This window comes from Puntigrus tetrazona, chromosome 14 (assembly GCF_018831695.1).
Source record: "Puntigrus tetrazona isolate hp1 chromosome 14, ASM1883169v1, whole genome shotgun sequence".
Classification (NCBI taxonomy): domain Eukaryota; kingdom Metazoa; phylum Chordata; class Actinopteri; order Cypriniformes; family Cyprinidae; genus Puntigrus; species Puntigrus tetrazona.
In genome coordinates, this window is record NC_056712.1 from 24,015,344 (window position 1) to 24,030,123 (window position 14,780).

A 14,780-nucleotide genomic window follows, 5' to 3' on the forward strand; every position below is an offset into this window, starting at 1 on the left:
GGACCTTACATAATGTTACCTGACACAAACAAAACTAATGAAATACAATTCACAATATCCAATATCCATTTCTGCACAGTTACATGTTTATTCTAATACGCAGCATTTACTTTTTATCACTGAAATACATGTATGCATACACACATGTAACATATATTTTTTTTGAAACGCAGCATTTTTGAGACACATCTGAAATATATATATTTTTGAGCCTGACAGTAACATTGTAGCATGTTAACAAACTGCAGTAACATTTTCAAATCTAGAGCCGAAGGATTGCTTTGCTTTATTCTGAGTACAGTGAAGCATGTACGGATCAAGAATACACATCAGTGTGAGACTGCACTTACCTACATTCACCTCCGTTTACATATTGGCCTTTTCTGACTGTCTGCACCATGAAGTCTGGTTCGCCATCCCTCTCATGCTCCAATTCCCCCAATAGGAGGTGTTTGGGGACAGAAGCAGATTGTGGTATAAAGATTTAAATGCTAACAGATATTAGCTCACTATTCTGATGCCTTATGTTTACACATCAGAGGCACTCATCCATGGACTTTCAACATGTTCTTACCCAGAACATGGCGGTTTACCTAACGCATATCCAGGATAAACCACTTTAATCTTCAGCATCTGGTGGATGATGGTTACTCACTTCAATCCGATCTCCAGAAGGTGAAAACTGCTCCATTCATTCTTTGCTCGGGCTGAACACACGCACAAGCCAAATGCATCTGGCTGAGAAAAACTAAATAAAACTATTTAGTATTTTTAAATTATTTTTAGAAAAACATTAATAATATTGCATAAACCTTTCAAGCCGTGTATGTTTTAATTGAATAGTGTAGGCTACATATTTAACCTATTGCACTATGTATAAATCCAATAACCAATACAATTTCATTACTCCTATCATAGAAAATATTCCCACTCTAGTATTTAACTTTCTGTGCAACATATTCTGCTATGGTGTTTTTTTCATGAGCTTAAAATAAACCACCAGTAAGATCTGCTAATAACCAAATCACAGCGTGATATATATTTTTTTTATTTATTTATTTGCACATTGGTTTGTTTTCTTAATCATGGCTTGGCACATTTACGTATTTTCTTATGGCGACATCTTGTGGTAAAATGGATACAGTCCAGGACTTTTTTTTTTAGAAAAGAAGGATTCAGATTCAGATCTCTGTCACTTTAAAGGACCATTAGATAAGCTAATTTGAATGTCTAACTTTTTAATAATAAATCTTTTTTTTAATTAATAAATCTAATTTATTGTGTGTTTGTTTAAAAAAATCACAATAAATAAAAATAAAAAGTACGCAGTTTAGATTAGCACTGTTCCACAAAAGAGCATTTGTCCTGTTATGTATATATAAACTTTTGTATATATATATATATATATATATATATATATATATATATATATATATATATATATATATATATATATATATATATATATATATAATGTCTATTTATTCAGTTTATTTTAATGACCATTTTAAGGTCGTGTTTATAGCTTTCCCAGAGTAGATCCCCAGTCCTTTATCTTGGTCTGAGGACTTCCTGTCGGGAAAGACTCCACAGCGCCCATCATCATCATCATCATCATCATCACCACCACCGCTCAGTTCCCAAACAAACTTTACCAACTCACACTCCAATCTGCAACTTTTCCTCCAGCACTCCCCATCGAAAACTCCCGTCGCCAGCCAGATCCGTTGGGAAAACAAAAGCAGAAATGTCCCCTCCGTCCGCACGGCTTCAAACCAAACCCGTGATAACGTGTCTGAAGACGTTTCTGATCTCGTACAGTCTGATTTTCTGGGTGAGTTCGTGCGTTTTCACCAGATTCGCCGTTAGCTCGAGGCGGCTATCAGCACAGCTAGCTCACTCTGAACAATGGGCTCAGTCAACGAGCAGCTCTAACTTAGTATACTCATAATTTACAATTGTAAGCTTTCGTTATGAAAATTAAGATACATTTCTAAATATTGTTTAGATGTTTATGCAGCTTCTCGTTAACCAGAATATTTACAAAAGACTCACACAGGTCCTTTCGCTTAACGTTACCTTTTGTTGATACCGGCTTGCTTAAGGATGCGTCGGATTAATTTTAGAGTTTTTTTAAAAAAGTTTGAAGTGAAATATTAATTCTGGGATAGACTTTAAAGTGTACTTTAGACTAACGTTATCAAATACGAAACTTTGTGTAAGTTACTTGTGGGAAGAATGGTCACAGCTGTTTTGATCGCTGTTCAAATATATTGATTTATGCAGAGATTGAACAAAGAAACTGATATAAACAGTTCATCAAAACGTGGCGTAAATGGGTGCGAAGTCCGATTCGGCATTTTTATCTCGACTCTTTATTGCTGTGCTCGCTGTGGTTTTCAGCTGGCAGGGGACAGATGGTCGTGTTTATAAAGTGGATAAGGTAAAGTAATAGTGCAAGACTCAGACCCAATCAGTTGCTCATGATCGAAATCATAACTGTAATAATACACATCCCCAAACAATAAATTGGTTTGTTACTACACCAAATTATAAGTTGGAAAAAACCAAGTCATCAATATCATAACATAAATCATTAACTCCAGTCTACCACTACTATAAAACATCTATATTTATCCACATGCATACATTTACATGTACATGTATATATATATATATATATATATATATATATATATATATATATATATATATATATATATATATATTAATCTGATTCGTGTATTAGTGTAACATGTAAATTATATTAATCGGTTTCTAAATAGGTCAAGGCCTGTATTTGTTCACAGTATTTGTCTTATATTCTCATATTCCCTGTTTTTATGTAATCCTCTAAACTGTCCGAGTTTTGTAGCTGAAGTGTAATTACGAGGTTAGCGAGGGTAGTATTAAGAATGGGGATGGGCAAGACACGGCGCCGTAATCCCTCGGGCAAATACATGAAACACTTATCGAATATGTCTGAGAGACTTTTCTTGTAGTTCACAGGAGTGATCTTATTGGCTGTTGGAGTATGGGGAAAGGTTAATTTGGAGTTTGACCTCCTCCTGACTTCAGACAAGGGCACCAATGCACCGTATGTCCTCATTGGGACCGGAGCCGTCATCATCATCTTCGGGTTGTTCGGTTGCTTCGCCACCTGCCGTGGAAGTCCGTGGATGCTGAAGCTGGTCAGAGAGTGATAAAATGCACACATTTCAGAGTACTTACAACACCTTCGATGTATACGGCACCCTGAGAATACATATGTCCTTTTTTGTAAAAATAAGTAAAAGAAAGAAAAAAGATATACGGCACAAAACTGACCTATCATGAAAAATTGCTAGTGATGTTCTTTAATTTATATATAAGCTTAATATCTACAGCCCAACATTTGCTGCATGACTGCTTAATTTAAGTCTTGCATACACTGTGTGTATATATATATATATATATATATATATATATATATATATATATATATATGTATATAATTTATTAATAATTTATTTATTTTTTTTTGTCAGTGTAACATTTAAATATTAAAAAAAAAAAGCCACATAAAGTAAACCAGGTCATGTATTTATTTTTACCTCGCAAGGTTAATGTTCATTTCTCAGTGTTTTGTCAGCGTCAAATATTGTTGGGTTTTATTTTGTAACATTTTTCTTGAAATGTCATTGTTTTACACTTTTCTTTGTTTGTTGTTGTTGTTTTTTTTATTTAACCATTTTTTCTTTTCCCGCTTTCTTGTAGTATGCTATGTTCCTGACTCTTGTGTTCTTAGCTGAACTAGTGGCAGGCATATCCGGCTTTATATTTAGACATGAGGTAATTTCTTTTATTATTATTTTTTTTTTCATTTTACACAGTATTTTAAATGCCATCTGCTGTCTACAGCAAAAGAATGTTTTCCTCTTTTTGTTTTGTATCAAGATTAAAGCGGTGCTTCAAGGTGTCTATAACAAAGCTGAATCGGTCTACAGTGGTAAGGGTAGCGAAGATCTGGACAGAATCCAGAGGACAGTAAGCATGCATTCGTTTTATTGGGAGCGGTACAAAACATTGCAACAAACTTCCCTTATTTGCTGAAATATTGCTTTAAAGAGTGTAATTTATTTATTTGGTCATTTGTAGCTTCAATGCTGTGGAGAGAAGAACTACACCAGCTGGGCAAACACGGAGTACTTCAAAAAAGAGGGCATCCCCAAAAGCTGCTGCAACGTGACTGCTGGTGTAAACTGCACTTCTGCAGAACTTAAAGATCTTGGCACTGCTGCATCAGTGGTATATCAACAGGTACGATCTCTGCTGATTCTGATTACTCTTAATATCAGCAAAATCGACTTATTCTGAATTGTGGGGCGGGGGGGATATCCTCCTCTTGCAGGGCTGTTTCTCTCTGATGACTACAACCTTGGAGGCAAATCTTGGAATTATTGCTGGAATTTCTTTTGGAATCGCATTCTTCCAGGTACTCATCACGTCCAGGTATTTTTATATATATATATACTTAGCCTGTAATGCATCTAATAATATAATTTTTCCATTAAATTCCTCCTCAGCTCATTGGGATATTCCTGGCTTGTTGTCTGTCTCGCTACATCACCAACAATCAATACGAGATGGTTTAGTGATCCATGGGTATGTTTTCTTACTTTTCCTATTAGAGCGTTCTCTTTAAAATGGCACGTTTTGTGTTGATCTGCTACATTTAAATTTGTTGTATCGTATTTTGGTTGATTAAAAAAGTATTGCATTATCATTTAAGGGTTCTTACTGTCGCTTCTGTCTGATTGCAGGGTATCAACTGGAGATCACAGAGAGCTGAACCTGAGAGAAAAAGGGAAACCGTTTAGTTTCAGTGTTTTGTATGTGTGCCTTAGCTAAACATTTCATTTTAGAGAATTTCTGACCGCTTTTTAAAGAATATTTCTTGTTGGTAACTACAAAGGGATACGACCATTTTGCATTTGTTTTGAAAAATAACAGCGATTAGATTTATACTGAGGTTTGTAGGAAGCGCATGTGTTTTAGCCAGTGTTAAACCAAGAAACAGTTATGCAGATAAATAGTGTACTGCAAACCACGACCGTTTCATTGGCATTAACACGCGCTAAAACTTTGCATCTAGAAAAACGGTAGATTTTTTTTGCATGCAAATTCAACATTTGCAAAATAGGATGTTTTTGAGAATAACTTGATAATTTGACGTTCAAGATGTTATCCACTCAGCATGTTACATAGGGGGTTCTGATTGTCACCAGCAGTTCATTTTCAAGAGCTTTTTTTAATGCATGTACGTTCATTGCTGTTCGGATTGCTTCTGTGAAAATGATGTGGTTATCTGCGATTTCTCCGGTCTTTATTAATGCAGCTGTAGTGTTAATTGCAAGGTTGTTGAATGTCATGGGAGTGATGTTCTGAAGAGAAAAGTTGTAATGTCTCTTTGACTTTGTCTTCAAAATGTGAAATCTTTTGTCGCCCAGGTAACAATATTTAACGTGTACATACGAATCTACAAATATCATCATTATCTATACAGGGGTTGAGCTGTATTTAACGACATCTTTGCATTTGTAAGGAAAATAAATCGATGTATAATCTAGATTACTTTTTAAACTGTAACACTTATCTCTGGTCACTCCGGCATAAGCATACTGTTTAGTTTTTGCAGTAAGATAAAGCGCCCTCTGTGTTTTGTCAGCATATAAATTTACTTTTGGGGCATGTACACGTCGTATCTTTAATACAACAAATTGTCAAAAGCCTGTTCTTTTTGTGCAAACTGTAAAATGCTTAGGAACAATAAACACTTTTCTATGAGCGTAGGCTTCAGACGTATAACCACTCGATGGCGCTATCTATCTTTATTTATACAACTGTATTTCGCTATCAGTAAGAACCGTCGAAAGGAGGACGCAAGGGCGAAATGTGGCATTTATGGCAGGCACAATATAAATAAATATTGCTAGTATTCCTTTGATGATTAAAAATCGCAATTACTGTCCTAAAAGCTTTAAGTTAAGCGGTCTGCTGGTCGTATTTTTGACATACCACGCGGAATGAGAGAAGATTGTTATATTGTTATTTAATCGCCACGAGCGAGAGTGCATATTTACGCCTTTAAATCGATCACTGTGTTCAGAGTGAAGAAAATGTCATGATTTACCCATCTTCGTGAAGAGATTATATTCCGTAAAAAGATGCCGACAGACGTCGACGCGGTTGAAACGCTGAAGCTCGATTGGTCTGAAGGCCTGTCAATCACTTGCAGCTCTGCGCGCGATTGGTCTTGACGCTTCCCCGCCTGACGTCAACGGTATAAGTTTGTCGGCGCTCGTGTGAACGAACAGAAGGAAGGGAGCTTTCTTCTCGGTCGGGTGGCGTAAGGTCGTGGCTATTTTGTCAATCCTTTGTAGCGTTTCTTTGGGTCGTTCCAGTTCATTGAACAGTTTCATCCAGGTTAGTCGATTGCGTCTACATCTTGACTTTATTATGTTGTCATTGCAGGCTCAGGTGGAGTGATTTGCCTCGTTTGTAGACGTGCAATTAAAGCCCTTTTAATGTTACGTTATGCTTGCTCGTTAATTCAATATTTGAAGCTCGCAGGCTTTTGTTGGGGTTTCATCTTAAACAGTTTATTGTTTGATGATAGTGAAGCTTTAAATAGATACTGCAATATGTCTATCTATATTAGCAACGCGATAAACTAAATTGTTCACAGCTATAATAATGCGTGCACGATGGCTCTTTTTAGTTTAACAATGAATCAGTTGAACCGCTTAAACTACGCTGTTCGAGAGGGTCTAGGTTGAACTCATTGAACCGAGAAGTCGCTGAGTTGCTTCATTAAATGGCGGTCTTTCTACCTATAAATTTAGTGCTTAAGAGATGCGAGTTAAATTTCAGTTCGAGCTAAACATGGCTGCAGCAACTGAATCAGGGCAAACCGTAATAAACATAACGACAGTGGCTTTATTTGAAGGCTTTACGACACGTAATGTGCAATGTCGCAATAGACTAACGCATCTGACGTTGGCTCCTATGAATTGTCGCTTTAAAATGGTCGCTCTTACTGCAAGAGATTGTAGTCAGAGTTTTTTGTCATTGCCTCTTTTGTAATCTTGATTTTGTACCCTTTCATTTCAGTTTTGCCGTGATGCAGCTCAGCAGCGACACACAATGCAACAAGCACTCGTTGCTCAATGTCATGAACCGGTTCATAGCCGCTGCCAACAACATGGACGAGACCATCATGGTGCCAAACTTGCTGCGGGACGTGCCTTTGGAGGACCAGGACAGCCAAGCCTCTGTTAGTCACAATAACAACGAGCTTTCTTTCCCCAGTAAACAGAGGGACATGTACGAGCACTACTTGCTGCTAAAGTCCATCAAGAACGACATGGAGTGGGGTCTGTTCAAGAGGGAGATGGGCGGCAGCTTTCTAGAGATGGCCGTGAAACACGAAGAGCCGCAGGTGAACGGTGGAGATGCAGAGGAAGGCTCAGACCTGGAGGGCCAGTTCCACTACCACCTCCATGGACTCTTTTCTGTTCTGTCCAAGCTCACTGTCCAAGCTGACCACCTCACGAGTCGTTACAAAAGGGAAATCGGTGGAGGTAGTCTATTGCGATAGGATCGATTTGTTTTAGAGCTAAAATGGACTATTCTTGAACTGTTGGACTGGAAAGTTGAACGGGTGGCAGTGGACCTAAAGGGCTTCAGATTCCCCTCTGCCATCAAAAGGGTTTCTTGCCCAAGTTGGTTGTCCTGTGGCCTGTCTTGGTACTTGGTGCTTTCAGGACGTTTCCTCTAGATACTAAAGGGCTGTGAGAGTAATGGGGGGTTTTGTTTGGTTTTTTTTACACTGACCATTTCAGCAGCGTACATTTATTCCTGTTAGACTTTAGTTTTGGGTTTCATTTTAAGTCTGTATGCCAGGTCAGAAATCCCTTGACATTGTCATTTAAAGCTGTAGAAGAATGTGGATGCTGGTAATTCAATTCTTCCTATTAGCCAGCCAATGCCTTTTTTTTAACGAGGGGATTTTTATGTATTAATGCTGCTCTGTGCACTTGTCCATGTTAAATGGCGTGCCTTGTTTTCACTTCCCACTTGTGCTGTTCAAGTATGTGTGCTTGTCATGCATTGTATGTTTGAACGGGGCCCATATGTATGCCACTTTCGTTTTGTTCTGGTTTGTCCTAAAAGATTTCAAGTTTTATATTGTGTAATATAGTGACTTATTAAATAAAGCATTAACTTAAACTGACTCTGTTTTTGAGTGTTCCCTTGAGTTTCCTCTGCTCTCAAGTGCAATAAGATGCCAATGTTACTGGAGGGCTGGGTCAAATATCTAATCCTAAATGGAGCTAGTGAGTATCTGCTCATCTAGTTTCGTGAGGGCCGTGTCTCTTGCATTGTGTAAGGAATGTGTTTTCCAAAGGCAAGTTTGAGCTTGACTACTCATGTTTGCAACAACCTAAAGGGATGGTTCACTTGGTGAGAACCAAACACGTCATTGTAACCGTTTTACTGACTTCTGCGTCAGGCTAAAGACCCGTTTGTAAGCAGAGATTCATGAACATCGACTCTTACTGTGTGAATGACGTGTTTGATCCCATTATCTTGAACTGTACAGTGTTTTTAAAGGGATGGACCAACCAAAATCTTGTTTGAAATTGACCCTCATGCATGTTTGGCATGACACAAGGGCAGAACTTTTAACTAGCAAATCCTATTAAACACGCCAATTTAAAAAAAAAAAAATATATATATATATATACCACTGACCTTCATTAATTGGGCACAATGTATAACGGAAGTAAATGTTAGTTTTGTTTTTTTTTTTGGATGGAATATTTTTAACTCCCTTGAACGGTATAAACACCAGCTTTAAACGGTTTTAAATGCAAGCAGTTCAGTAAGATGTGACATCATTCTTATCAAGTATAGTGGTTCAAAGTGTATTAGACCCATAAAAATTGTCTGGTTGTGATGATCAGTTAATGACCTTTTGATATGATTAGGAAAGTATATCTAATCCTTTTAAGATGCTGAGTTTTAATGTTCAGTTCTCAAGAATTGTTTGAAACCTCAATCTGACCTAATGTTCGTCACTCTCAAAAGGTAAAACTGTATTCCAATCTTTATTCGAATATGAATGCTTGAAAATGAAAACCCTGTTACCTTTCCTAAACAATGTGGGGAAGATGAGAAACGTACTAAATGTTCATTGGACCATGAACAATACAACTCTAACCGTTCAAGCCGTAATTGTGGTAACACCCAGCCTTTGAAGTAATGTAGGTGAATGGACACAAAGAACAGGCAGCCCGCAAACATGAGAATCACTGTAATACCAATCAAAATGTCTGCTTTGGCTACAGAGGGGCATTATGGTATATCAGACAAAATGCAGTTCAACCATCTGTCCATTCAAGTGAAATAGGTCAGCGTGAGGCGCGCAAACTGGGCCAAGCGGTCACAAGAACAAATCTGCATGATATATAAACCAGCAACTAAACGAGGGATTTTCAGCTGCCTTAAAATGCCATTTTAAAGCTTCAACCCAAATGTAGCATGGATAGAAAATGAAAAGTAAGCCATTTACGTTTTCATTCACTCGGAATGCATGGTCAACATGCATGCGTACTAGAAAATGAAAGGAAATGAAATTATGATTGTGAAACCTGTTTTCCGCTATATATTTCTTGTGTCTGTGGATTGCTCTGATACGTATTAACAGTGTCCATGCAACTATGACATACTGGCGTACGGATAAAAACACTGTAAATCATAAAGGGACTCATAAAAGCATAAATCAGTTTCATTGTTTGGATGGATCTTCTTCGTTCCTATGCCATGCATGGTGCATCGAGCGACTACGTGATCAGGCAATCTAGACTTGGCCAGTCACGTCCAGTCTGCTGGATCACATCTAACAGCTGTCCCTTACGTGCTCCCGTACATCTTGGCACCCACGAGGGATCATTGCTAAACAAATGCAATGCTGGTGACTGGCATACACGTGTGAGACGAAGCGGAGTGTTTCATGCGCTCTTTCTGTTTTACGGGTCATGCTAATTTTAACAGACGAGCAGAATTTGTGTTTGTTCCGTTATAGTGAGAACTAGTTCAAAAACAATTAAACAAGAACCAGGAAGTACATTATAAAAATATACGAGAAAGTATAAATATATACAACTGTGCAATAATATAATTGAAACAAGTTTATAATTTAATAAGGATATTTAAATGAACTAAAATTTAACATGTAAAAATTTAAATGAAATTCTTAATCAAAAATATATTACGTAACAGACAATAAATAAAGCCTTTTAGACCTTCCAATTCTGCATTAAAAACATTGGATGAAGTGGTTGTAGAAAATCGTTAAGGAAGAAATAATTAATTAAACTCGAACCAGACTTGGTGCTAAACTGCATATGGAAGAAAGAGAAAGAAAATGATTTAGGCTGAAGTAATTCAGTGCTATCAAGCAGACCTGTAATTGGCCCAAATAAGAGAGGGGGGCCTTTTATGGTCAACTGATTCACTAGAATGAATCAAACAATTCAGACCTTCGTATGAGAGAGGACAAAAAAATTGAGCGAGAGTATCATTTAGACTTGTACACGTAGGAGAGAGGGCTGTTTGTGGTAAACTGATTCACTAGAATGAATCAAACATTTTCAGCAGTTAAAATGAGTAAAATGACTAAACCGATTCACTAGAATGAATCAGACTTGGTGCCGTACAGAGCCATTTAAGATGAACCGATTCACTGGTGTGTTCACTGCTGCTTAACATTATGGTCCTGAGTAATTTATTAATGCGTTTTGGAATAAAGCTGGGTGGGTGATAGCTGTTAGTGATGCTGTGGTGAGATGATCAGCTGGTTTGGGTAAGGAGATGCTCACGCCACTCAGCCTCACAATACAAGGCCTTGTGCTGTATAATGAGAGCCTGTGTGTTCCATCACAGCATTACCAATCTGTCTCCGTACAACCTCTCTGTGCTTGAGGCCAAGCTTTCACACCACCCACTGGGCAAGAGACATGTCTCATGGTTCTGTTTTTATTGTGATTTTTAGGAGGTGCATGCTAGTGACTTGTGTGGCAATTTCTCTTATCCCCAAGTAACATGTCCCTGAAAGAGCAATAGAGACACGATTGCATAAAAATGCAATAAAGCAATTCCTAAGCAATAGTTCCTTTTTTATTGTGCCATATTTCATAAGACGTCATTGTAAAATCAGAGTTGGTAGAGAAACTTTTACACTGTATTATAAGATAACACTATTTCAGTCTGTCTAATTTCACATTTAATTCAGTGTGATATTTGCCGAATCTCTGTGATTATTATTGAAATAAGCAATTTCAGATTCTTTATTTATTTCTGGGGGGGATTATAAGTGTCTGTCTTTTGTCTGTGTGATAAATGGTGAACAAACCTGTTGTAACGCAAGGACTTATAACTTTTTAAAGTTTTATTGTGTGATGCCTATTTCTGCATTTGTTTCTTTTAATTCTGCATTTGTCTCTGTGATAACATGAAGCTAGTAGCATTATCCTTTCTCTTTCACTTTAGAGCACAAATCAAACATTTAACCATTTAACCATTTAACATTTAAAAAAGGATTTGTGATTATATTTATCAATGTTTTAAATCTTGTCTTCAGTTTTCAGGGCAAGTTTGAGTTTTTCGTCTATTTTAGTTTCATTTCATTTATTAACTGTATCACCGATGAGAATGAATGTATTGCTTTAAACTCTGAGTCACTACCGCTCATACAGTATATATATTACTCTAAGCAGAAATACACAGAAGCACACTTACTCACGAAACGTTAACTAGCCCAGATGCTTATATAATGACCTTCAGACTGCTGATGCAAAGTCACAATGTTTGCCTCTGATATCTTTCCTATCAAGCTCTTTGTGCAGAGCGAGGCTGAAGTGCAACCCCTTCCTCTATCTGTCACAGGAAACAGAGCATGCAGAAAATGTAGAGGTGTGTGTCAACAAACACTCGGCGAACAAGAAAAAAAAAAACCTTACTGGCCCTGAAAAGTTCTAATGTTGACTTTGTATTGAATACAAGCTATCTTATCACGAAATGTTTGCACTTTTTGTACCGCACTGCAACACGGCAAGTTAAAGACCGCATGTAAAAAACACGAAACATTCTGTCATGCAACAATAAGTGTGAGCGCAGAGAATTCGTCCTGTCCTGCAGCTGTCTTGCTGAACATGATGGGCTAATGCAGACTATACATGAGAAGTCAGGGTGCTCCATGCGCGACGTGTAGCTGTAAGAATGTTCAGGGCAGCTGAGGTTACATAAGCCAGTAGGCGTGGTGCTCAGCTGGAACATTTACAACTTCATACACAGCGTTGCCTTGGTTCCCTCCCCCCATACAGCCTTACACACGCACTTCAGTTCGGTGTAATATCTCTGGTAAAATGAGTGTGCTTTACCGCTTTTCTCCTATGATTATTCCTCCATTTAGTCTCCATTTGACAGATATGTTACTTGTATATTTGCTCAAAATATACAAGAAAAGAAAAGATAGTATACACTTCTCAGCCTGTTGTCCTGCTAGATTTTAGAAGGGCATGCCTTCAGTTTTCTCAGATAGGGTCCAGCTGACTCCTTCATGTGATTTAATCTAATTTGAAGGACAGGAGTGAGTCATTGGGTGGATTGTCAGTCACGTCCTATACTGCTGCATTATGCACGAAATGCTTTAATTCAGGGATTCAGCTGTTAATAATGGAACCGGAGCACTGAAATTATACCACTTTAAAATGATAGCACTTCAGTTCAAGCTGAAAAACCTTTATTTTATTTCATATATAAGCATGTTTCAAAAACACAGTGCAGTGCAATTCAAAAAAACTAAAAAAAAATAATAATACAGAAAATAATTTTGTATTAACACTTTGTTCGGTTTTAGCAAACTGGGTGGTTTTTTTTCGGATTGCTGCTTTGCAAAGGCCTTTTTTCATTTGAGGTGCTTGTTTAAAATGAGAATGATTACATCATTATGGCAATGCCCATGACATCGTGACAAAACAACGTCCAAATTCTTCTGTGCTGCAGAAACACCTGTATATTGCGACACACACTTCATGCCTTGGCAGTGTAAAAGTTTGCACACAGTCACACAATGGTGTGTGATCTGTGCATGGTCAGCGATCTAGGTTCACAAGGGCCACATGCCGTGATGGCTAAAAGACATTCTATACTTAACATCCAAGAATATTTGTCCCTGGCAGACATGAGTCCTTCCAGAATAGCAACAGATTATTGAGCCATGCTATCCAGGCTATAAATAATTAGAAAGAATGGAATTAGCGGCACCGATCAGTAACAGTTCTGCTCAGTCATTACTCAGCATGCTTGGAGAGTTAAACTGACGGAAGGTCACAGCGACAAACATCTGTTTTCACAGATGCATACAAGCAGAATATTCCTAAGTGAATGCATCTGGCTTTAAAATACTGCAAACCGTATGTAAGTAGGACAAGGAGAATGGTATCTTAATTAACATGTAAGCAGCGCCTGCACAGGTTGTCTGGCATTTCTAACTGTCTCTGCGTCTCCATAAAAGAGTGTTCAAAAGCAGAATGCTAAAAGGGAAGTTCCCCAGTGGTGTTTGAGAGAAGAAAAGCTGGCAGGACCGCCCCTTTGTGGAAGAACTCTTACATAATGTCAGTTTGAACAAAGACGAAAACCTGCTGACCCTCTGAACGCTGATCTTTAAGAAAGGAGGGTGACAATCAGGTTTAACCCTTTAAACCTCTCAGCTGTGACTTCAAATCAAGTGACTTTTAGCCTTTTGCGTTGGTCGGTTGTTTATGGCGTTTTAAGGTTTATGGTGAGCCACTTTGCAAAGACTTTATCCAGAGTTAAGCTCTTTAAGACATTTAATTAAAACGTGCATATTTTTTTTATTTAAACAGTCTATTTTCAAACGTTGTATGAGTTTTAACACTACTATGTTTGCATGTGGATATTTAACTGTCAGTGTGTCTTGTCTAGACGTGCCCTAGATTTAAACCAATCCTAGTTTAGCTCCAAACGGGCCAGCCAATGGCAGGTTGCAGATCTTGTGGGTTTGTTGAAGGAGTGGCTCTGAAACCCGAGCCCACATATGATGCAATTGGGATTGTCACGAATGTACCAGAAAAGTCATGACTGGTAATTTTGAGCAACGCTTCATCCATTACTGGATTTAATATCACGCCAACGAGCTAATATAGATTCCTTTTTAAAACAGTTAAGATTTAGGTTTTTAATAACTAACATAGTGGGACCAGTGAACTGGAGTAACCTTCAGTTAGTTTGCTTTGCTTTGTAAATCATTCCCTGAAAGTTTGCATCCCAGATGACTGCAGAAGGTTCTTGTAGAAAGTGTTAGTTTTTGTTAACCAAATGAAAACTATTCAAATGGTTTCAGCAATTGGGTAAATCCTAAACAAAATATTCAATTTTAAAACTTGTACTACAGACTATTAATACTAACACAGCATTGTACCTTTGAAATTGGTACCATTAAGGCCTTTGGAGATATCCTTCGTTGAACGACTGAATATGCCGTGTACCATGAGACGCAGATGCAGAGCTATAGTCGAGGTGTTAACCGAAGCATGTCTTAATTTAGCTGCATTTTGCTGTCCCCAGTCCCCGGCGGCATCCTTAACTCATCTTTCTCATGACTCTGTTTCACCTCAGCGCTGTACCGTGCTGCGATTTCTATTCGCTCTTTT

At 37.8% G+C, this 14,780-nt stretch overlaps 2 protein-coding genes across 2 annotated transcripts; both read left to right on the forward strand.

Annotated features, from left to right (window-relative positions):
- The first annotated feature begins 1,578 nt into the window (after window positions 1–1,578).
- On the forward strand, window positions 1,579–5,827 carry tspan7 (tetraspanin 7). The gene is made up of 8 exons (XM_043257293.1): window positions 1,579–1,834; window positions 3,003–3,191; window positions 3,757–3,831; window positions 3,937–4,026; window positions 4,138–4,299; window positions 4,391–4,474; window positions 4,566–4,644; window positions 4,803–5,827. Exons 1-7 carry the CDS (start codon window positions 1,748–1,750, stop codon window positions 4,632–4,634), a joined length of 756 nt encoding a protein of 251 aa, XP_043113228.1. The 5' UTR covers window positions 1,579–1,747; the 3' UTR covers window positions 4,635–4,644; window positions 4,803–5,827.
- A 488-nt stretch (window positions 5,828–6,315) lies between these two features.
- mid1ip1l (MID1 interacting protein 1, like) lies at window positions 6,316–8,275 on the forward strand. The gene is made up of 2 exons (XM_043257294.1): window positions 6,316–6,465; window positions 7,153–8,275. Exon 2 carries the CDS (start codon window positions 7,163–7,165, stop codon window positions 7,637–7,639), a length of 477 nt encoding a protein of 158 aa, XP_043113229.1. The 5' UTR covers window positions 6,316–6,465; window positions 7,153–7,162; the 3' UTR covers window positions 7,640–8,275.
- The last annotated feature ends 6,505 nt before the right edge of the window (window positions 8,276–14,780 follow it).

Coding starts and splice junctions, on each gene's coding strand:
- mid1ip1l (XM_043257294.1), top strand. CDS start 7,163: ATGCAGCTCAGCAGCGACACACAATGCAACAAGCACTCGTTGCTCAAT.
- tspan7 (XM_043257293.1), top strand. CDS start 1,748: ATGTCCCCTCCGTCCGCACGGCTTCAAACCAAACCCGTGATAACGTGT. Junction 1,835..3,002: donor CGTACAGTCTGATTTTCTGG/GTGAGTTCGTGC, acceptor CTTTTCTTGTAG/TTCACAGGAGTGATCTTATT. Junction 3,192..3,756: donor GTCCGTGGATGCTGAAGCTG/GTCAGAGAGTGA, acceptor GCTTTCTTGTAG/TATGCTATGTTCCTGACTCT.